Source organism: Puma concolor, chromosome C1, assembly GCF_028749965.1.
Source record: "Puma concolor isolate L17-30 chromosome C1, mPumCon1.1.hap2, whole genome shotgun sequence".
Taxonomy (NCBI): domain Eukaryota; kingdom Metazoa; phylum Chordata; class Mammalia; order Carnivora; family Felidae; genus Puma; species Puma concolor.
In genome coordinates, this window is record NC_141674.1 from 106,652,096 (window position 1) to 106,676,014 (window position 23,919).

The 23,919-nt window shown below is 39.5% G+C and overlaps 1 protein-coding gene across 4 annotated transcripts in view; it reads right to left on the reverse strand.

Annotated features, from left to right (window-relative positions):
* Window positions 1-23,919, reverse strand: part of POGZ (pogo transposable element derived with ZNF domain) — a 53,040-nt gene that overhangs the window by 12,863 nt on the left and 16,258 nt on the right. Inside the window, exons 2-10 of one of the 4 annotated variants that reach the window (XM_086718194.1) lie at window positions 19,082-19,206; window positions 17,904-18,062; window positions 9,838-10,013; window positions 8,831-8,939; window positions 7,314-7,604; window positions 7,015-7,233; window positions 4,788-4,894; window positions 3,766-4,103; window positions 3,241-3,395 (exon numbers count right to left, since the gene is read on the reverse strand). In XM_086718194.1, the coding sequence (XP_086574320.1) occupies window positions 3,241-3,395; window positions 3,766-4,103; window positions 4,788-4,894; window positions 7,015-7,233; window positions 7,314-7,604; window positions 8,831-8,939; window positions 9,838-10,013; window positions 17,904-18,062; window positions 19,082-19,205 (1,678 nt within the window). In that variant the 5' untranslated portion in view covers window position 19,206. Of the gene's footprint in view, window positions 1-3,240; window positions 3,396-3,765; window positions 4,104-4,787; window positions 4,895-7,014; window positions 7,234-7,313; window positions 7,605-8,830; window positions 8,940-9,837; window positions 10,014-17,903; window positions 18,063-19,081; window positions 19,207-23,919 lie in introns of those variants that run through there. The other 3 variants (XM_086718192.1, XM_086718195.1, XM_086718193.1) reach the window with 3 other exon arrangements.

Genomic DNA, 23,919 nt, shown 5'->3' on the forward strand with positions numbered 1-23,919 from the left:
TTAGAGCCTGGAGCCTGTTTCAGATTCTCCTCCCCTGTTCACGCTCTGTCTCTCTCTCTCTCAAAAATAAACAAACATTAAAAAAATAATAATAAGCTTTTATGCAGGATCTGCCACTGGTGCAGAACAGAGGAGTTAAAAAAGAATCCAAGAATAAAACGGATACATACTAAAATATAGAGAAAATATTTACCTCTTTGGGTCAATGATTTCTCAGGTTTTTGATCAGTATAAATTTTAAGTCATAAATTACTCAAAAATTAAAAGTCAGACATAACAAGAGTGGTTAAGTAGACAAAGACTGATGAGGTTCTGATGGTCTGGGGTTTCCCCCACAAGGAAAAACTTATCTTCCTATGTACAGTCATACTTACATGGAATTAACAAAAACCCACCAGCAGATTCTATATAAAAATGAGGTGTATGCAGTGGTTGTTGCAGATGAGTTATTCAGACTTTCCAAGACTCTGGGGTCCTAATCTAGACCAAGTTGGCTAGTTTGCCACTAACTGCATAGTAGTTGATTCCAATATCCATTCTGTTCCCAAATTATTAGTCTGAAGTTCCATCTCATTAATTTTTAAATCTTGATTGCAGGCTGAAATGATTGTATTTTGAGATACTGAGTTAAAATTTCAGCGGTGCCTGGTTGGCTCAGTAGGTAAAGCATGAGACTCTTGATCGCAGGTGAGTTCAAGCCCCACGTTGTAGATAGAGCTTACTTAAAAACAAAACAAAACAGGGGTGCCTGGGTAGCTCAGTCAGTTAAGTGTCCAGCTCTTGATTTCGGCTCAGGTCATGATCTCACCGTTCGTGAGATGGAGCCCCGTGCTGGGCTCTGCATTGACAGTGCACAGTCTGCTTGGGGTTCTCACACTCCCTCTCTTTCTCCCCGTCCCCCACTCATGCTGTCTCAAAATAAATAAAAATATTAAAAATAAAAAAAAAACCCTGTAAAAGAAAACCAAACCAAACCCAACAATAAACAGTTAAAAGGAAAAAAAGAAAACATTCTTAAATGTTTTATTTTTGAGAGACAGTACGAGCGGGAAGAGGCAGAGAAAGGGGGACAGAGAATCCAAAGCAGGTTCTGTGCTGACAGCAGAGAGTCCAATGTGGGACCTGAACTCATGAACCATGAGATCATGACCTGAAGTTAGACACTCAACCAACTGAGCCACCCAGATGCCCCCAAAAAGAAAAGAGGTTTTTTAAAAAATTAAAAATAATTTCACTTAAAAAATTTTTTTTAATATTTACTTTTTAAGAGACAGAGAGACAGAGTATGAATGGGGAAGGGGCAGAGAGAGAGAGAGGGAGACACAGAATCTGAAGCAGGCTCCAGGCTCTGAGCTGTCAGCACAGAGCCTTATGCAGGGCTTGAATCCACCAGTTGTGAGATCATGACCTGAGCTGAAGTTGGACGCTTAACCGACTGAGCCACCCAAGGAGCCCCTCACTTTTTACTTTTTAAAAATGGCTACTAAAAAAATGAAAATTGCATATGTGGCACGTTATGTTTCAACTGACCAGCATTAGCCTAAGCCACAAATGGCAATCCCTTTACCCTTGCCAGTATGACCAAGGCCAAGGAGATGTAATGAGAAAACAATTCTGCTTAGTAAGAAACAGATTCAGGAAAGACACAGGAAGATCAGGTCTTTCTTCGTCTGTGCTATTTTGTGCCTGAAGATAAGGCCCAAGATGAACATAGCCACTCTACTACAAGTCAGAGACAAGAAACTGCTGAGAAGTAGAACACTCAAGTTCTGGCCTTGCAGCTTACTCTACCTCAAGTCCTCTCAATTAAATGATATAATGGGGGGTGCCTGGGTGGCTCAGTCGGTTAAGTGGCCGACTTCGGCTCAGGTCATGATCTCGCGGTCCATGAGTTCGAGCCCCGTATCAGGCTCTGTGCTGACAGCTCAGAGCCTGGAGCCTGTTTCAGATTCTGTGTCTCCCTCTCTCTGACCCTCCCCTGTCCATGCTCTCTCTCTCTCTCTGTCTCAAAAATAAATAAACGTTAAAAAAAAAAATTGAAAATAAATAAATAAATGATATAGTGGATATCCTTAACATTTAATCCATTTTTAAGTCAAAGAATTTTAATCTGTAGCAAAAGCATCCAGATAACATGGCATATTTCTGTTTATGCATTTGCTCACACAGTTTCCCATCACTCTTCTTACTACTTTTCATTCCTCTAAATCCTTCTTGCATTTAAAGACCCTGAAAGTCTTTTGTTTTTTAAGACCCTAAAAGCTTAATAAGCATGACTTTCTGGGAAATCTAGCCTCAAAGATCTTTTTTCTTCTCTCAACTATCTCACCCATCACTGGTATCATACAATGCACGTGTTTATAATAAATATACGGTCTTGTTCTCATTTTCCTATATTTTCGTAATTTTTGTCTCTGCAACACAACCAGAAATCCCCTGAAGGACATAGGAGATATTCTAGGAGTCTGGACTCAACTCCTCACAATGGCACCTTACTAGAGATGTATGCTCTGAAGTAAATGGCTTAATTTTTGTAAGCCTGTGTTCAGCCTGTATTTCCTCATCTGCAAGATGTCAAGTGGAGGTAACACTCCACATCTTATCTCACATTTCATTGAAAGCACTATCTTAATGGTAAAGCACTTTATAATGTTACCTTTTGTCCTATGTAAAAGCTATCAGGGCACTAACTAAAGTCGAGGTCCAAATATAGATGACTGCTCCTCCTATAAAAAAGATCTTGGGGCGCCTGGGTGACTCAGTTGGTTGGGCATCCGGCTTCGGCTTGGGTCATGATCTCACTGTCCATGGGTTCAAGCCCCGCTTTGGGCTCTCTGCTGACAGCTCAGAGCCTGGAGTCTGCTTTGGATTCTATGTCTCCCTCTCTCTCTGCCCCTCCCCCACTCACACTCTGTCTCTCTCAAAATAAAATAAAAACATTAAAAAAAAAAAAATCTAGGTAAGGGATCCATCATGTTATATTATATACATTACAACACATTACAGTGGTCCTGAACCAAAGCCCCTAATACTTCAGGATCCAGCACTGAACTCAATTCAGGCTTGAAGGGAAGTCTAAGTTGTAAGAATAGATGATGAGTGAAATAAGGAATTGACTTGAAATGTGCCAAGAGCTTCCTCTGTACTGATACTCATATATAAATAATGGGGTCCCCCCAGTGCCATTCAATGAATGAAGAGCAAAGTCTACCCCTAGAGTTTAAGAGTTTCCAAACTTACTAGTCGATTCATAAGGACTATGAACATTTTCCAAGTGGCACTGGAGCTGGAAGGGCGTGGAAAACTGGCGATAACAGTGTTGGCAGATGGTATGACCATCTACCTCACCATTCTGCTGATCAAGTTCTACGTGGTGTTTCATATGGTTCATGAATCTGTAGCACAGCACACGGGGAAAGTACAGAAAACAAAAAAATGAGCCTTGGAATCCCAGAACACACATTACAGGTGTCCCCTCCCGCCCCCATACATACAACTTCCCCAGTTTGGGACAGTCCTTTTCTGAGCCCAGAAAAGGGTTCCTAAAAGTAAGAGTTCTGTGGAAGGATGTACTGGTTTCCTTCACTCCACCCAAAGTTATCTATTATTACCACAATACCTCCTCCTTCTAAAGTACCATTTATTGACTTAATGATAATCCTTATCCAGAATGGATAATAGGACTGTTGCCCAAAGAGAAAAACTTAAACATCTAAGAAAATTTCAGTCTTCTTTTGTCCAGGGTACCTCTGAAGCTACACTTACCGAATGTTGTTTTTTAGCCTTTTGGTACAATGTGGACATCGGAAAGACGTGGCGACCTTAGGGAAGTTTGTGAGTTGGGTCACTTTGCCACCATCCCGTCCATAGTAGAAGTCATCTACTAGCATGATGAGTTTGGTCTGGACAGCATCACCCACATTCTCATTTGGCTCTGGTACTTTGGTAGGTGGGGACAGAGCAGGAATAGGTGTGGAAGAGGGTGTGGAAGCAACAGGAACAGTTTTCTCAGGGGACGGGGGCTTTGCTGCTGATGGGACACTGGGTTCTGAATCCAGAGACTTTCCTTTCTTCTGGTATTCCACCATTTCTGGGCAACAGTACTATAAAGGAAGATCATTGTAGTTATCCTGGGGCCTGGGATGTGTTAACTCCCCAACCTCATGAACATCTCCTGGGAATGGTGTGATTCTAGGTATTCTCATCCAGGTTTCACCCTTCGGTGTTCTACAGTGTTTCCAGGACTCCCACTTTTTCTAGTGGATATATATTTACAGCCATATGCCACTCCAAACCCCGTACCTTATACTTCTCCCTCCTGCTTTAGATCCTTTAACCACCCACTAGCATAACCTGCCTCTAAACTCCCTGCTAGGAAATTTCAACCTTTGTGTCTGGACTAATACCAAAAAATGAAAAGGCTAGAAATGGGAACTGGTTAATAACTGACTCCTGATTCAGCCAATGACACAATAAATAGAAGATAAACCAAGGCCAACTTGGCATGAGTCCTGATTATCTAACAAACCTGTCCACCTGTGCAATTTCAAAATCAATCATGACCAAGGAATTAAGGTCACATATTAAGGTTCTAATCTACTAGAGGTTCTTTAAATGTATCCTTCCACATTCCAAAGTATAAAACTCTTCCAAAATAGGCCAAAGGAGAGCATAAAGCTTCCTAGTCATTTCAGAGCCCCCATTTCACAAGTTCCCAACCCTATAGGAAGTATACAGTGGTAGCCATTGAAGCTGGATCCCCATCACAGGTGGTAGGTATCACTTACACACATGTGACCTCTCAAAGCTTCGGTAACACGGAATTGAGCATTACATCGTGGACATATTTTCCGTCCACCATCCTGGAGGTCAAACACTGGGATGGAAGAGGTCACTGGAAGAAGTGACAAGCATTGATAAGCTTAGTATGATGATATTTGAAAAAGATTATTGGCCTTTTGAAGAAAGGTTAAACACTTCCTGAACAGCACATTAATGTTTATCAGCAAGCATGAGAGATCACTATGAGGAACATTCTTTTCATCATTCTTCTACCTCATGGCCAGCAAATCACAGCTCACAGATAAAATCCAGTCAGATGCGAACTTCTGTTTGGTTCATGAGCTAGGAATGGCTTTTACTTTTTTAATTGTCATAAAACATACATAAAATTTACCTCTTAACCATTCTCCAGTGAACAGTTAAGTACGCTCGCATTGCTGAACAAGCAATCTCCACCAGGACTCTTTTCCTCTTGTAAAACTGAAAGTCTATACCCATTAACTAATTCCCCATTCCTCCCTCCTCTTAGTCCCTGGCAACCACCATTATACGTCCTGTCTCTGTGAATTTGACTCCTCTGGGTACCTCATTTAAGTGGAATCATACAGTATTTTTCCTCTTGTTACCAGCTTAGTTTAATACTTAGCAGAATGTCTTCAAAGTTCATGAATGTTGTAGCATGTGTCAGAATTTCCTTCCTTGAATACACTACTGTATGCATATATCGTATTTTGTTTATTCATCAGCTGATGCTCACTTGGACTGCTTGGAAGTCCAATAGTCTTTTGGCTATTGTAGGTAATGCTGCTTTGAACATGGGTTACAAATATGAGTCCCTGCTTTCAGTTCTTTTGGGTCCTACCCCAGAAGTGGAATTGCTGGGTCAGATGGTAATTTTATGTTTCACTTTCTGAGAAACCATCACACCAATTTACATTTCCAACAGCAATGCACAAGGGTTCCAACTTTTATACATCCTCACCAACATTTATTATTTTGTTTTTTGAATAAGAGCCATCATGATGGGTGTGAAGTGGGATCTCAACACAGTTTTGATTTGTATTTCTCTCATCATTAGTGATGGTTAGGATCTTTTTGTGTGTTTAGTGGCTATCTGTATATCTTGTTTGGAGAAATGTCTGTTTAACTCCTTTGCCCAGTTTTTTTATTGAGTTGTTTGGTTTTTTTTTGTTGTTGTTGTTGAGTTGTGCTTTATAGATTCTGCACTTGATCTTAGCCAAAAGGCTGAGAAGCGATGTGCTTTATATATTCTGGATGTTAACCCTTTATCAGATATATGATTTTCTAATATTTTCTCTTATTCAGTAGGCTGCTTTTTCACTCTGTTCATAGTGTTCTTTGATGCCCTTTTAAAAGTTTAAAATTTGAGGTTGTTCCATTTATCTATTATTATTATTATATTCTTTTGTTACCCATGCTTTTGGTGTCATGTGCAATAAATCATTGCTAAATCCAGTATTATGAACCTTTCCCCCTATGTTTTCTTCTTTTATAGTTTTAGCTCTTATGCTTAGGTCTTTGGTTCATTGAGTTAAACTTTTATATATGGTGTATGGGTCCAACTTCATTGGATATGAATGCCCAGTTTTTCCAATACCATTTGTTAAATGTTTTTTACATTTTTAAATGGCTAAAACGAAAGCGAAAGAAGATATTCTGACACGTGGAAATTACATAAAATTCAGAGTTCACAGTTTTAGTGGAGTTCGGTCATGCTTATATGCATATTGTCTGCGGATGCTTTTGCACAACAATGTGTAGTTGTAGCAGAGACCCTATTTAGTGCATAAAACCTAAAATACTTATCTGGTTCTTTAGAGAAAAAGTTTGCTGACCCCTGCTCTAGACCACTGAAAACTCTCATGTTCATATCCTGTCTCCACCTGGAAACCTCCCTACCAATTCCTAACTTTTAAACCTTGTGCAGAAATCCACCTCCTCCATGAAGCTTTCCTTTGATTACACCACCCATCTCTGATCAACCAGTCCATTTCACTCGTCTCCACAGCACAAGAGACACAGAATGGTTTCCTTGTAGCTGATTTAGTTATACTTTTCACAGTGTCCATCCTCTTTCCTACACTACAGTTTCTTGTAAGAACAGACTGTGGCAATTATATTCTATTTTACATCTCTATTTCAAGGCATAGAGTTCTGATATAGCGAATGCTTTATTAAAATGTTTCTGAATGACTGGTCAGGTTACTGTACCTTTCATTGAAGACTCAGGTCCGCTAGTTCTCTGGGAGCCATGGGCAGAGCTGTTGTTGGATACCACCACTGGCCCAGGACTCTGGCCCAGGGAAGGGATGGTGTTAAGGGTATTCACCAGTTTGGCTACTTCATTGCTATTTTCACCTGTAACCCCTGGTCGCTTCACAGTGACAAAGCTGGCAATGCTCACTGCAGGTGGAGAGGGGAAGGAGGGAGCTATGTTGGCCAAGTGATAATCATCTGTTCTCCACCCACAGCCCTGCCCAGTACGGCCATCTCCACTTCCCAAGGCTCACCTAGCTTGGGATTGGGTGTCTGGCTGGATTGGCCTGGAGGCTGAGAAGCCAGCTGCCCCAGTGAGGTTGGCTGTGTGGCGGTGGGAGTGGTGGAGGTGCTGGGTGTGGACTTGGTTTGCTGGGACTGCGACTGTGGGACGGTGCTTCGAATGGTCAGAGTGGCCGGGATGACGGTGGTGAAGGTGTTGGTGGTGGGCCGCACAGGCATCGTGGAGCCTGGCCTCACTGGGGTCATCTGAGAGAACACTTGTGGGACTCCAACTGTCGGCTTAACAAACTGGGTACCTGGAGCTTCAAAAGAGAAACAAAGTACCACATCTTGGTCAATGAGCTCACCTTTAATACGTTCTACCAGTGTTTACCGGAAATACTGGAATAGGAAAAAATAATTTCTCCAAACTATTTGGTGGCCATCAGAGGTTACCAAGAGTAGCACGTTAGGCATTTTTAATGTCTAAGAAAATAGGTATGCAAGCAGATAAAAGAACTTAGCCTAAGTAACCAGCCCTATTAAACTGAAGAAGGAAGATTCCTATCAATTCCTCCCCAAACACCTTACCACACTGCCTTTTCCATCCCAAGAATACAATTAGGAGTAGCTTGACCTCAATACTGAAAGAACAAGGATGAGTACAGACTAGGAGGCAGTATGGGTATATATAGGCCAAAGGGCAAATGTGGTCCTGAAAAAAGCTATCTTTCTTTTTCAGGACACTAAAGGAGTCCTCCATTCTTTTCTATGCATTCAAAAAGACTGACTATGCCATTCTATTGGGATGTCCCAGAGGCGAATGTCCTGGCTCAGCTGCAGACAATTCCATGGACAGGTGTATAAGAAATATCAGAACTAGGTAAGATAAGGTCATGAGACTGAAGGCCAAAAACACTCTGTGGGCTCTGAGAACAACAACGACAACTTAGACCAGCTTATGGAGGTACCTTCACAACAACGAAATTAAGATCTCTTTTGGTCTGAATTGTAGTAAACTTACAGACACTTAATAAAGAACTGTGGGGAAAATTACAAGATTTCAGAAAATTATTTTCAATTCAGTTTCTTAAAAAAAAAATACTAACTAGTCATTGGCAATATTTATCATCAAAGGTTCGGTCATTTGTTTTATACCCAAAATCTATGCTATAAAATTAAAGGGAAAGAAAGTTTATAATCCCACCATGTAAGTGAGTAAACTTACAAGAAATCGGAAATTTGAGAGTTTGCATTAATAATATTCCTTCAGGATAACAAACTTTACAGCTGACAAAAACACCAGAAGCAGAAAAATGACTATATAAACCCTTCTTTAAAGGGTGGTAAAAAGTTAAAAAGAAAAATAAAACACCATCCTGGCCAAAGGTTAGATATCATTTTTAAAAATTGGGCTTAAATCAGTGTGATCTTATATTTTTAGATTTTCCTTAAGTATGCTTTTTAAATGACCAAGAATACTTTGAGACAGTAAAAACAAATCTTCTGGATGCCAGTTTATTTCAAATGGGTAGACATTTTTCCTTACCTGGGACTAGTGTTATTGGTCTAACCGTTTGGCCTTGCTGTACGTTCAGCACAATCCCAACCTGATTCATCGCATTTTGTACAGGCCGGACATTTCTTACAGGAAATCCCTGCATTTAAAAGCAAAATGATCTTTAACATGGAGATTAGCTAACACTAGCAGATACTACAGTAAGACTACATCCAAAAAATTCCCACTCTTACCCAGTGGTTCTATTTCTAGAGGTGGAGCTTTTAAATGACCAAGATGGAGAAATTTAGGAATTCTGGCAAAAGTTTTGAGTGACAAAATATCAAAACTGAAGAATAAGCTTTAGTCCATGAGCAAAAATGAAAATCTACTTCCTGTCTTAAAAAATCAGCTTAAAAAATACCTCATCCACAAACTGGCCCCTAAACAGATAAAGACACAGAAGGGGAAAAAAGTGACACTCTAAGAGTATTCACTGTAGTGATTCAACACAAACCAATTGTTAAATTGTTTCCAAAGTCCACAAACCTCTGGCAAATCTGTAAGAGGAGAGTTTGTAACTCAGGAAGCCACAGGCCAAGAGCAGCACTTGCCTTTAGGTTCCACATCCAGCATCAGGCTTTCAACTTCAACTGACATTATGTATCAAATAATCTGCCTCCTTCTCTTCCAAAGTTCTCCCTGCACTTCACCAATTTCACACACAGATTTCCAAAAGTCAATTAACTCACCCATTATAAGAAAATCAACCCAAGCAAAGGGCAAGAAGCTTTGAGGGCCAAGTATTAACACTTCCCAATCTAAGCTTTCTAACTAATTTCTGCCCAGATCTCAATCAAACCACTTAACAGCCCTCTGAAGGATAGGAAGAAGATATTACCCAGCTGTATGTTATATTGGGCTTTCCATAAAAGTTAGTATCAAATTATAAAACAGCAAATGAGAAAGCCAGGACAAAAGACAGGACTTAAAACTCCAAAGGTTCACAGTCTTTCTCTCCTTCCCTATCCAGCCCCAGAATTCAGAGTCCTACTCACCTGCGTAGTGATGAATATTGGTTGTGAGGCCACAGGAGAACTAGTCACATGATTGGCATTCTGCATGACCTGGACAGGCCTCAATACTGGTTGAGTAACCATTGTGCCCAGACCTGGGGTTGGATTCTGGGTTAGGATGAGCGGCTGTCCACCTTGTTGGACCAAAGAATTGCCAGCTAAGGGTAAAAGAAAAAAAAAAATGTAAGAGAAAACAAAGCCACATTTTACAAGAAACATTGGGGTCGCAGATAAGAAATGCAGTCTCAGATATTAAAATATCCGAAACTGTCACGACTCACCTCAGGTTTAACATCACCAACCTCACCAAAAATTTAAGCTTCACCCAAATCTACATCTAACAGAAAAACAGGTAGATAGGGGAGGTTCACTAATATCTCCCCCGTATATCTTAACTAGGGATGTCTTAATTTAGTAAGACTTTTTCTACATGGCTATCATTTGGACTCTGATGATTTAATACATGATTTAACATAATCTCTCCATACCAAACTAGCAAAATAAAGTAACATTTTTTTTACATATTTTAACTAAGTGAAACTTATTTTGTCAGAATGTAATTTGCTGTTAGCGAATCCACTTTAATATTTTTAAAAGAGAAGTATTCATCAAAAAACATTAATTCAGCAAGTACACAACATCTAAAGAATGATGCCTCTTCCTAGTGATTTCAAATCTCAGAAATGCAACAGATTCTCTAAACAATCAGTGGCTTTTACAGATACAGGAACAGAGAGATTGACAGGCTATCCCTCTCTTTTTTGACATCAGAACTGATAAAGACTTGGCTAAAAACTAACCAACACCCAGTAAAAATGGTATGACTTCATCAAGCAGATGATTCATTCATAATAAATACTAATAAACTGGCTACTGAAACATTTTAGGTTGTTTTCATTTGTGAAAAAAGTAATTTTGTAAATGTTTTAAAGTTTTTTTTTTTTTTTTTACTACATTGGGCTAAAAAAATCATTAATACTACACTTTACTGATTTACAAAGAATACCCCAAAACCAGACAGAAAATTTCACAGTTGATATACCTAACTCAAAGATTCAAATAAGATACTGTGCCTCAACTTTTTGCCTCAAATAACCACAGTGGGATGGGTTCCTCTGAATTGTATGTCCTACTTGACAGATGGAGTCAGTGCAGTTAGCTACAAAGCTAGACCACTGGTACAGGTGGCTATTAATGGGCCAACAATGGCTTGTCCCACTTTTTTCCAGAAATTGAGTGCCCATCAGTGGACTAGACCTCATAGTTATGAGGCCAGCTGAATAGTGATTGAGAGGTTGACAAACAGAATTTCCAAGTTCTATCAATGCTAATTATATTGGCAATTTGCTATTTTAATTTAAATGTTTTATTATGGAGAAGTTCAAATACACAAAAATAGAATATCGTCATGAATGTACCCCATGTACCCATCACTCAGCTTTAACAATTATTAACTAGTACCAATTTTGTTTTATCTGTACCTGCCACCCACTTTCTATAATCTAATAACTCTAATGAATTCTAATAAAATATTTTAAATGATTCTACATTCTTAAGTTTTTCTTTAAAGAAATTCTGCCAATTCATGGGTCTTACAAAGTTCTATTTCCAGAGGATAAAAGAAGCAGGCAATCAGAATCCTTAAAACTTGAAATGCCTATAAAAGTATCAACCAACCAGCACCCTGCCTCACAGAGTGCTCTCAAACACCCAACCAGCACCCTGCCTCACAGGGTGCTCTCAAATAAACTTGGAACCATAGCCATAAACTGATTAAATACGGGTTACTAGCCTGTTTCCGATTCTGTGTCTCCCTCTCTCTCTGCCCCTCCCCCGTTCATGCTCTGTCTCTCTCTGTCCCAAAAATAAATAAAAAACGTTGAAAAAAAATTAAAAAAAAAAAAAAAAATGGGGCGCCTGGGTGGCGCAGTCGGTTAAGCGTCCGACTTCAGCCAGGTCACGATCTCGCGGTCCGTGAGTTCGAGCCCCGCGTCGGGCTCTGGGCTGATGGCTCGGAGCCTGGAGCCTGTTTCTGATTCTGTGTCTCCCTCTCTCTCTGCCCCTCCCCCGTTCATGCTCTGTCTCTCTCTGTCCCAAAAATAAATAAAAAACGTTGAAAAAAAATTAAAAAAAAAATACGGGTTACTGATTGAGCAGCTTCTCTCACAATATGCTGTTTTTACAAATCTGAAGGTCTTCATGTTTCCTTTATTTTTTTGTTTACTTACATAGTCTTAAAACCCAGGGATGAGAGCTAAATTGAGTCAAAATGGGCTAAACAAGAGTTGAAAGCCATTATTAGTTATAGAATAAGAAATCTATTAACATTAAATTCACATCATTCACAGCTCAGAATTAAGCAGTGGTTTATTTCACTACATACTATGTCTTTCCAATGCAAACATATACGATCAGTCAGAACTACAGAAATCATTTCTAAACGCTGAGTGGTAGATTCTGAAGAACAAAAAGGATTGCAAAAATGTTCCAAAATTTTATTCCTGATACTTTCTTAAAAAAAAAAAAAAAAAAAAAAAAAGCTTTACTGAGATAACATAAACATACCATACGTATTACCCATGTAAAGTATACAATTCAGAGGTTTTTAGTATATTCGAATACAAGCTTTGTGCAACTATCACTTCTATTTAATTCCAGAACACGTTCATCATCCTAAGAAAAAAATCTTGTGCCCATTAGCAGTTTTTCCCTATCTCCTCTCCCCAGCCCTGGAAACCACAGATCGTATAAATGGAGTCATACAGTATGTTGCCTTTTGTGTCTGACTTCTTTCATTCAGCACATTTTCAAGGGTTATTCATGTTCTAGTATACATCAGTATTTCATTCCTTTTTATGGCCAAATAATATCCCACTGTACAGATATACCACCTTTTGTTTATCCATTCAACAGCTCACGCTGTTCCATTTGGGGGCTATATGAATAATACTATGAACATTTGTTCAGGACATTTGTGTGAACATGTTTCCATGTTTCGGGTATACAGCTAGGAGAATTACTGAGTCATGTAAGTACACTTAACTTTTTGAGAAATTGACAAACTATTTCCCAAAGTGGCCATACCATTTTTACATTCTCATCAGCAATATAGGAATCCCAATGTCTCCACATTCTCACCAACACTTGTTATTTGTCCACCTTTTTGATTATAGCCATCCTAGTGGGTGTAAAGTGGTAATCTCACTGTGGTTCTGATATGCATTTCCTCAGTGACTAATGATGTAGAACATTTTTCATGTGCTTACTGGCCATTTATATATTCTCTTTGGAGAAATGTCTATCTAGATCTTCTGCCCATTTAAGAAATTGGATTGTCTTTTTATTATTGAATTGTAGTAGTTCTTTATATATCCTAGTTATCATGTCCCTTATCATATATATTATTTGCACAATTTTTCTCCCATTCTATGGGTGTTTTCACTTCTTGATTATGCCCTTTGAAGCATAAAAGGTTTTAATTTTTATAAGGTCCAATCATTTTTTTCTATGGTTACATATGCTTTTGGATCCTAAGAATCTACTACCTAAATCAAGGTCATAAAGATTTACACCTATGTTTGCTTCTAAAAGTTTTACAGTCTTCGCTCTTACACTGACCATTTAGTTAACGCTTATAAACGGTAAGGAGTGGAAGGGCCACTCCATCCACTTCCATGTGGGAAAAGTACCCAGTTGTCCCGGTATCGTCTGCTGAAAAACTATTCTATACCCATTAAATAGGAAAGTATTGATTACATTTTATTCTTAAGCAATTATCATTCTCCATGGAACAGGTATTTTGGAGTACAGAACAAAACTGTATCCATATCCTTTCCACTATTCTTTCAAAATAATCTTTACCTTAATTGTATTTTAACACTTGACTCATAAAATACTACACACATTTAAAAGGCTTTTTAAAAATTATTTTAACATTTATTCATTTTTGAGAGACAGAGCACAAGCAGGGGTGGGGCAGAGAGAGAGGAAGACACAGAATCTGAAGCAGGCTCCAGGCTCTGAACTGTCAGCACAGATCTGGATGCGGGGCTCAAACTCACAGATGTGAGGATCATGACCTGAGCCTAAGCAGGATGCTTAACCGACTGAGCCACCCAGACACCCCTAAAAGTTCTAAAGTACAATGATAAACACTCTTGAATCCATCACCCAGCACAGGACTAGACCATTACAAAAACCATCAATGTACTCCTCCTCCGTCTCAACTCCTGGCCTCCCTCCCACATTAAAAAAAAAAAAAAAAAAGTTCTTCAAAATCAAGAGTCAAGAAAATGCTTTCTATACAGAGAGGGCAAAGAAAACAAGAGAAATAGATAAATTATAAAAGCTAAATCAGTGCCCCCAAAAGAATTTTTTTTATAATATAATTATTGGTGGAGGTGGCTATTGATAACCAGGAGCCCAACCAGTTTTAAATATTTGTTTGTTTATTTATTTTTATTTTATTTATTTATTTTTTTGAGAGAGAGTGGGGGAAGGGCAGAGTGAAAGAATCCTAAGCAGGCTCTGTGCTGTCAGCTTGATCCCACGAACTCTAGATCACGATCTGAGACGAAATCAAGAGTCTGGTACTTTAACCCACTGAGCCACTTAGGTGCCCCAAATCCACTCTATTCTGAAGTCTCATCCTTAAACCTAGACTAGCATCTCAAGAATATCAGATAAGGGCGCCTGGGAGGCTCAGTCGGTTAAGCATCTGACTTCAGCTCAGGTCATGATCTCACAGTTCGTGAGCTCGAGCCTCACTTAGGGTGAGCCCCACTTCTCTCTCTCTTCTCCCTCTCTCTCTCCCTCTCGTGGGATTCTCTCTCTCTCTCACTTATGCCCCCTCTCAAAAAAGAAAAAAAAGAATATCAGATTTAAAAAGTTACAGAATTGCCTGTATTATGCAAAAAGGGGGGTGGTTAGGCAAATTGGATTTATTAATGCATGCTTATCTATGCATGAAAATGTTTTGGAAGAATACACACGACATATGTAACTGGTTACCAGTCTGTACCCAATTTTTTCCCCACTAACATGGGTTAATGTTTTATTTATTTATTTATTTATTTTGAGAAAGAAAGAGAGAAAGAATGGGGTAGAGGGACAGAGGAGAGAAAATCCCCAGCAGGCTCTATGCTCAGTGCAGACCCTTGATTCCATGACCCTGGGATCATGAGCTGAGCTGAAATCAAGAGTCAGATGTTCAACTGACTGAGCTACCCAGACCCCCCATGGGTTAACATTTTAACTTAAATACTAGAAGTAGTATCTGTATATAGATAGATTTTTTTTTTTAACTTTGTACACAGCCCTAGGTGGGCTCGGAAATCAAAAGTCCATTCAAGGAGTCAAGGAGACTAGGTCATGTCAGTGTGTCCTCATAAGCCTTGGAATATCGTACAATCAAAGAAAAATTTAGTTATGCTGGTTGCTAACAGCACTTTGACAGATTATTTTAAGAGAAATACAGGAAAGCAATATAACACAGAGGAAAGGACACAAACTGAAATCTAGACAATTCAAATCCAGTTTAGTCACTTACCAACTATCTGACTTTAAGCACATTGTTTAGACTCTCTAGGCCTTTGGTTTCCACATCTGTAAAATGACAGAATCCTCTGGATAGTGGTTCCTCATCTTTATATATATGTAAGGGCCCCTATCTATAAGTTCAAAAAAATTCTAAGGATGTTTCATATAATAAAAATAGTATTTTCAGTACCCAACAACTGAAAAAAATGCCTACAGAAATTAGATTTAAGTTCAATACTACCTAAAGTTGGCAGCAATATGAGGAAAGAGCTATTGGTGGGCAATTATTCAGGGCAATCTATTAGGACAATTTGAGACCATCTATCAAGTTTTAAATGCCTGATCCAAACAATTTCACTTTCTACTGCAGATATGCTTACACAGTGCACACAGATACAATGCCTGAGAATGCTCACCAAGCACTGCTTGTAATCACAAAAAATAAGGACTGTAATAAATATCTAACAGTAGAGGAGTAAATGGTTATAGCCAAAAATAAAACCACCATATGTACTTCTAATGGAAATATAAACTGATACAACATTTCTAGATGGCCATTCCAGGAAAAATATCAAAAGCCTTAAAAACTATGCTGACTTTTGATCCAATAATTTGACATTTATAAATATGTTCTCAGAAGTAAGGAGGTGAGAAAAGACAGAGACTGAGATGCTCACAATAGCTCTTTAAGGTACAAGTATAGCCCTTTACAACTATCGTTAATAATAAGTAACCAAACAACAGGAAATACAGTTGACTCTTGAACAACACAGGTTTGAATTGTGAAGGTCCACTTGTACATGGATTTTTTTTTAAGTTTATTTATTTTTATTTAAAAAAATTTTTTTTAATATTTATTCATTTTTGAGAGACAGGGCATGAGCGGGGAAGGGGCAGAGAGAGGGAGACACAGAATCTGAAACAGGCTCCAGGCTCTGAGCTCTCAGCACAGAGCCCTATGCAGGGCTCGAACTCACGGACTGTGAGATCACAACCTGAGCTGAAGCCGGATGCTTAACCGACTGAGCCACCCAGGTGTCCCTAAGTTTGTTTATTTTTAAGAAAGTATGTGTGCATGGGGGAGGGGTGAAGAGGGCAGAGAAAGAGGGAGAGAGAATCCCAAGCAGGCTCCATGCTGTCAGCCAGAGCCCGACATGGGGTTTGATCCCATGGATCAAACCATGAGATTATGACCAGAGCAGAAATCAAGAGTTGGACACCCAACCAACTGAGCCACCCAGGCACCCCTGGATTTTTTTTTAATAAATATAGTATAGTACTATGTTATCTCTCTTTTTTATGATTTTCTATATAACATTTTCTTTTCTCTAGCTTACTTTATTGTAAGAATACAGTATAATACATATTACATACAAAATCTGTGATAATCAACTTATCAACAGAAGGCTATCAGTATTTAAATTTGGGGGGGAATCAAAAGTTATATGTAAATTTTCAACTATGCAGACAGTTGGCGCCCCTACCCCCCATGTTGTTCAAGGGTTAACTGTACCTTTACTCATCAACAATGTTACATACACTGATATTCATTACATATTATTCATATACATATTCATTACATATTATTCATATACATATTCATTACATATTAAGGGGAAAAAGGAGGCAAAGAGTAATGTGGAGGCTGTATGATCCGTTTTTATAAAAAGTAAATCACAACATATACCATATGGGAGTATATAAAAGTACATATATGTACAAAATAAGAATTACAAATAGTTATCTCCAGGTAGTGAGATCACAGTTAAAAAATTTTTTCCTTCCTTTTATTTTTTCAGTTTACTTTTTCTACAATACACATATTACTCTTGTATTAATAAAGCTATTTTGTTTTTAAAGGAAATAAAACAAAAATAAGCCCTCTGCAGCAACACAATGATTCTATAAAGGTGCTTATTCTAGTTTAGGAATCTTAAGATATAACTTGCCTTCAGAGTGTAAAAACAGTCATCAGAAATGAATAGAAACCAATACTACACAGCTCTAGTCAATGAATACACTAGAAGCACCAGTCTTTCACCACTTCCTTCAAGTAGAAAACAACCCTATCCTATTTTCCATACCCAGGAACCAATGACCATATGAATCTGCCAAAGAAAATTCAGAACAAAGCTGCCCTGGGAGAATTCTTACCAAACTAGTGGGGCTTATTCTACTTAAAAAAATAACAAAAACAATCAAACAGCACCCCCCGCCCAATCTTTTTAATAGTCAGGAATTTTGGGTTTACATTTTCTCTCCCACAAATTACCAGCAGCAAGATCAGCTGCCCTCAGACTTGAAAGACCAGCATCAATTCAGCACTAACTCAGAAGGAACAGCAACACTACTGAATCACTTCCATATCACAGAATCATTACTAAATTCACTCCAACTAGTAGAACCATCTCAGTACCTGAAACTAAACAGGTACATCTGTTCCTAAGACCTCTTTATTTCTCTCTCTCACCCCTCTGGCCCAGGAAGAATTTACCAATAATCCCACTTACCATTGTTGTTGGCAATTAGTGTGACAAGAGTCTTCTTTGTACTGTCGCTGTTCTGTGCCCCGCTGCTACTAACGGTGGTGGATGTAGAGAGGTGCCCAGCAACAGAAGCATGGGCAGCGATGGGCACTGGAGCCGAGACTGGCTGCTGGCTCACAGAAACTGTGGGGAAGGGGAGGCATAGTCACTTGGAGACAGGGACAGATGACACTAAAGGATATTGTTCTAATCCCTTTCATCTTGTTGTGGGTCTCTACAGCCAAAAAGTTTCCTGCTTTCTTTGCAAATCCAACTGTTCATCTGATTTCTCCTCCTACTTGTCCCTCGCTCCACCAATTAGACACAATGCCTTCTTCATCTCATATTTCCTGGTTAATTTAGATCGCGAGTTCACTGAACCAGTATTTTAAGGTTTTGCTTATAAAGCACAAGCAAATCTCTAGGACTCAAAGGTTTATTATCACCACTATTGGTATTTATAACCATGCATACATAATAAGCCGTACACAAGATCCTGAACTGTGTCCTGTTTCAGCCTAAACCAATGCCATCTTCAGGTCTCAAGGTAGGAAAGATAAAAATAAAGAGAGCAACAGATACAATTTAGCAGGGGGAAAGAACCATCACCCACTCTCTGAATTTAGGGCAATCTAGAATTTGACCCTGCAACATCACGTTTTTGAAAGAGCAGCTAACAAGCCTATGTTTGTAAACTGTTCATGAAGGCAGACACAAAGCAAACTCTGTTCAGCTCACAAAGGAAACCAAGGTCAAGTAAAACAAACAAAGAAGAGAAAAATGACTACGGGATCCTGTGTTTGACTGGGTACATAAATGAACACTGCCACACACACTACTTTGCGTTCTTGTTTGTACATTTGGTAGGAGGACTGCTAAATGATTGCTAAGCATTGGTTAACTCAACTCTCAATGTTTTAAATAAATTGAGCATAGTGTTTCTAGCTTCACATATGAAGAAACTGAGGTATTTTTACAGACTAAAGCATAGAAAAAAAAAAAAAAACCACCAGCGCCACAACGAGGCATCCATCCTTGGGTTCTTAAACGAGGCATCCATCCTTGGGTTCTTAAAAGTCTTTCTCCACCTCACACTTTAATAAAAATGCCATCCAACTGAGTCAGTTTAAATAACAATCCAAGATCAAAAGAGTTTTTGTTACCTGTAGTAGTTTTATCCACTGAATTATAATCTTCAACGACAGAATCCTCAATGACATCGCTGATTTTCTGCCATGGCTCCAGCTCCTCCTCCTCACATTCCATAAAGAGGTCGGTGTCCGCCATGCTACAAGAAAAAAGGACCAAATAAGATACTGACCTCAATGAGGCGCCTGGGTGGCTCAGTCGGTTAAGCGTCTGACTTTGGCTCAGGTCAGGATCTCACGGTTTTTGAGTTTGAGCCCCATCAGGCTCTTGTGCTGATAGCTGGGAGCCTACAGCCTGCTTCTGATTCTGTGTCTTTGTCTCTCTCTGTTCCTCCCCTGCTCACACTCTGTATCTCTCTCTCTAAAATAAATAAACATTAAAAAAAAAAAAAAAAGATATTGGACCTAAGAAGATATTGACCTCAAAATGAGAAGTGGTTTTATACAAAATATGGAATCAGATTCTTCAATCCACCCTTATGCTCCCTCTACCCTTTCCCCTAACCTCCCCCTACTGCCACATTTCGAAGGATCTAGAATTATAACTTTTGCTCTCTTAGAAATATTTATTTTGAGAGAGAGAGAGAGCACACACAAGTGGGAGAGGGGCAGAGAGAGGGAGACAGAGAATCCCAACCAGGCTCTGAGCTGTCAGTGCAGAGCCTGACTGGGGATCAAATCTCATGACCAGAGCTGAAATTGAGAGTAGGACGCTTAACTGACTGAGCCTCTCAGGTGCCTCATTGTAAGTTTTATTCTTGAAAACAAATTATGAAAGAGCTCACAGCAATTATTCAATAAGAGGAGTATAAAAGTTTAATCTGTAATACCCAGGGCTATGATCAGGGTGAGGCAAATCATCCAAGTACAGGGTCTTCGATTAAAATGTATGTTTTGGGGGTGCCTGGCTGGCTTAGTCAGTGGAGCACATGACTTTTGATCTGAGTTGTGACTTGAGCCCCACTGTGGGTACAGATATTACTGAAGAAGAAAATCTTTAAAAACAATAATAATAGGGGCACCTGGGTGGCTCAGTCAGTTGAGTGTCTGACTCTTGATTTTGGCTCAGGTCATGATCCCAGGATTGTGGGATTGAGTCACATGTCAGGCTCCAGGCAGGGCGTAGAGCCTGCTTAAGATGCACTCTCTCTCCCTCTGCCCTTTTCCTCCCTGCTCATGTGCTCTCTCTCAAAAAAAAAAAAAGTAAAAAAGGTGTATTTTGCTCATTATGAACTTTTTCGTATTAATAGTACTCTTTTACTATGTTAAAATACTCTTTTATTCCTGAGCCTTTTTGCAGTCTCTTAAATTTTACACCCAGGATAAGAACCTCACTTGTCACACTACATTCCCAGTTTACAAACTTAGGCTGTTAGCTGCTCTTTCAAAAAGGTGATGCTGCAGGGTCAAATTCTAGACTGCCCAGAATTCAGAAAGTGGGTGGTAGTTCTTTTCCCCTCCAAATTGTATTCTTGTACTCCACCATGACTTGGGAGTGAGCCTTTAATTTGAAAACACCTAAGTTACATGCTTTTTCTTTTTCAAGTTTATTTATTTATTTTTAGAGAGCGGGAGAGGGGGAGAGAGAGGGAGAGACGGAGGGAGAGACGGCGGGGGGAGAGAGAGAGAGAGAGAGAGAGAGAGAGAGAGAGAGAGAGAGAATCCTAAGCAGGCTCTGCACTGTCAGCACGGAATTCAATGTGGGACCTGATCCCATGAACCACAAGATCATGACCTAAGCCAAAATCAAGAGCAGGATGGACACTCAACTGACTGAGCTACCCAGTCACCCCTACATGTTTCTTATAAACACAAAGCCTGCACCTCTGCAGTGCAAACAAAGAGCTATTGCTAGGCGCACCTGGATGCCTCAGTTAAGCATCCACTTTTTTTAAGTTTATTTATTTTGAGACAGAGTGCAGGAGGGGCAAAGAGAGAGGGAGAGAGAGAAAATCCCAAGCAGGCTCCATACTGTCAGCACAGAGCCAAATGTGGGGCTCAAACTCACAAATCACAAGATCATGACCTGAGCCGAAACCAAGAGTAGGATACTTAACTGACTGAGCCACCCAGGTGTCCCAGCATCCATCCGACTCTTGATTTCACCTGCGTAGGGCTCTGGGCTGTCAGCACGGAGCCTGCTTGAGATTGTCTCTCTCCCTCTCTCTCAGCCTCCTCCTCTCAAAAATAAGTAAAAAAAATAAAAAAGAGCTACTGCTATTCTGCCCCCCAACATCAGTAGACTAAAGGTCAACTTCTTTGTCTTGGAATTATAATAGCGTTACTGCTCAATGCTCAAATAAATCTTTTAATGCAAAGGCTCTCACAGTGCCCTTAGTATTTCAGAAACTTTTTTTTACCACATCTCTATGCCAAAAACCAACCTAAAACTAGTCTAAATAGTTGGGTCCATAGAACGTGACAGGATTCATTTTTAAGGTGCCCAACAGATGGCGTTGTTCCCTTGAAAATTTAAAATATCCAGGCAGCGTGATGGGTACTAAGGAGGGCACTTATGATGAGCACTGAGTGTTTTATGTAAGTGATGAATCACCGAATTCTACTCCTTAAACCAATATTGCATTGTATGTTAACTAAAATTAAAAAAAAAAGAATCCAGCCAACGCCCCACTGAGTTGGCTACAACCAAGTGCCCACAGTTTCAATGGCTAAAGTGCCTAACTCGATTCTAACTGGTCTCTAAATTCTAATTATTTTTGTCTTCCCAGGCCAGGACCATAGTGGGGAGAAAATGTGAGCAAGGAAAGAAAAACATATAACGTATCAACTTAAATTTTCTTAGTTTCATATTTAACATAAATATACAAAAGACAATGCTAGCCAGAAACAGAATTAAAAAGAAGGGTGGGGTGCCTGGGTGGCTCAGTTGGTTAAGCTTCCAACTTCAACTTTGGCTAAGGTCATGATCTAACAGCTTGTGGGTTCAAGCCCCACATCAGGCTTTGTGCTGACAGCTCAGAGCCTGGAGCCTGCTTCAGATTCTTTGTCTCCCTCTCTCTCTGCCCTTCCCCTGCTGTGTTGTCTCTCTCAAAAATAAACTTAAAAAAAAGAGCCAAATCCATACCACAGGCAGTCCTTGAGCAAAGACTACACAACACAAACTTCTGTAGTGTCCAGACTAGTTTTACTGAAAAAGATATCATTCTAAGCAACTTTTTAAACTATTTAATCTTACACCAGTTCTCTACTATGTAACTTTCTTAGAGCCCATAACCAACAATTAATTAATGCATGGATATCAAACATCTGGCAGAATGAATATAAACTGTGGATGATAAGTTCTGGGGATGGTTCTCAAGCACTTTCTTTCAACTCTGACCAGCTGCAAGCAAACTCCCCATACATATGCTGAGCATCAGAAGAAAACTTTCCTTCAGAGTAAATAGAGGTAGCTGAATGCAAATTGTGGTTTTCAGTGTCATGCCTATGGATATTTTAATAGCATATCCAAAAGGCTGGTCTTTACCTAAACTACTTCTAATATTTTAAGGGACTGAGTGCATGTTTCATTTTATGAAGCAATAAATTTTTTAAAAATATTTTTTAATGTTTACTTATTTTTGAGAGAGAGAGCGAGAGCCCGCGAGCACACAAGCAGGGGAGGGGCAGGGAGAGGGAGACCCAGAATCTGAAGCAGGCTCCAGGCTCTGAACTGTCAGTACAGAGCCCGATGTGGGGGGGGGGGGGGGGGGGGGGGGCTCGAAATCACAAACTGTGAGATCATGATCTGAGGCAAAGTCAGATGCTTACAACCACCTGAGCCACCCAGGCAATCCAGCAATGAACCTTAAGAATAATATTCAAAGTTTCTTCCGGGGAGCCAGGGTGGCTCAGTCAGTTGAGCATCTGACTCTAGATTTCAGGTCAGGTCATGCAGGGTCGTGGGATTGAGCCCCGTGTGGGACTCTGCGCTGAGCAGAGACTCCACTTGAGATTCTCTCCCCCCGTCTTTGCCCCTCCTCCATGGGTGTGCCCTCTCTCTAAAATAAAGTTTCTTCCATCTGATCAAACAATGCTAGTCCTCCCATGAAAAAGATACTCTAATAAACAGAGAGTGGGAAAGGTAGATTTGAAAAAAAAAAAAAATGGCTAAGAAAGATGTTTGTGGCCTAACTACTTTTTATCAAGACAGAAGAACTCCCCATGTATATGTTCTGCCAAGACATCCAATGTAAATTAAGATTCAAAATGAGCAGAAAATTCAACTCAAAATATTTTTCAAGTTCTTTACAGCAAACAAGACAAATTAACCAATAAGGCTTGTCAACCCAGAAAAAAATAAATAACCAATCTGCTGACTGAGCATATTTCACATCCATCCAAACATCTCTGAAAGACAGTGAAACCAAGTTTTTCAAACAGTCCTCAATTCTGACCTAGACTGTTGTCTCTAAGCGTGATCCTTCATTTTACCATCTATAGTTCAGGGTCAAAAAACTGTGGAAAAGACAGGCCCTACCACAATAGAGATATCAACCTAAATACTTCACAAACTTGAAACATGCAAATTTAGCACCCTTCTTGTAGTTTTCCAGTTATCAAAAAGAAATCTTCATTAATATGAAGAAATGCCATACTTAACATCTCTATCAAGATGATCATGAGAAAACACGGTAACTCTGTGGTGCTCAGTGACCCATGGCAGGTAGCACATAGTTACCTTTCAACTATTTTTGATTAAAGAAGACAGGAATTACTAAATGCCCAGTACTGCAATGTATACATCTTCCCAAACTATCATTCTACTCACGTTAACCTCTTTCCACACCAAATCTTTTAATTTAACTTCTCATAAGGAAAACAAAAACAAAAACACCTGGATTTTTTTTTTT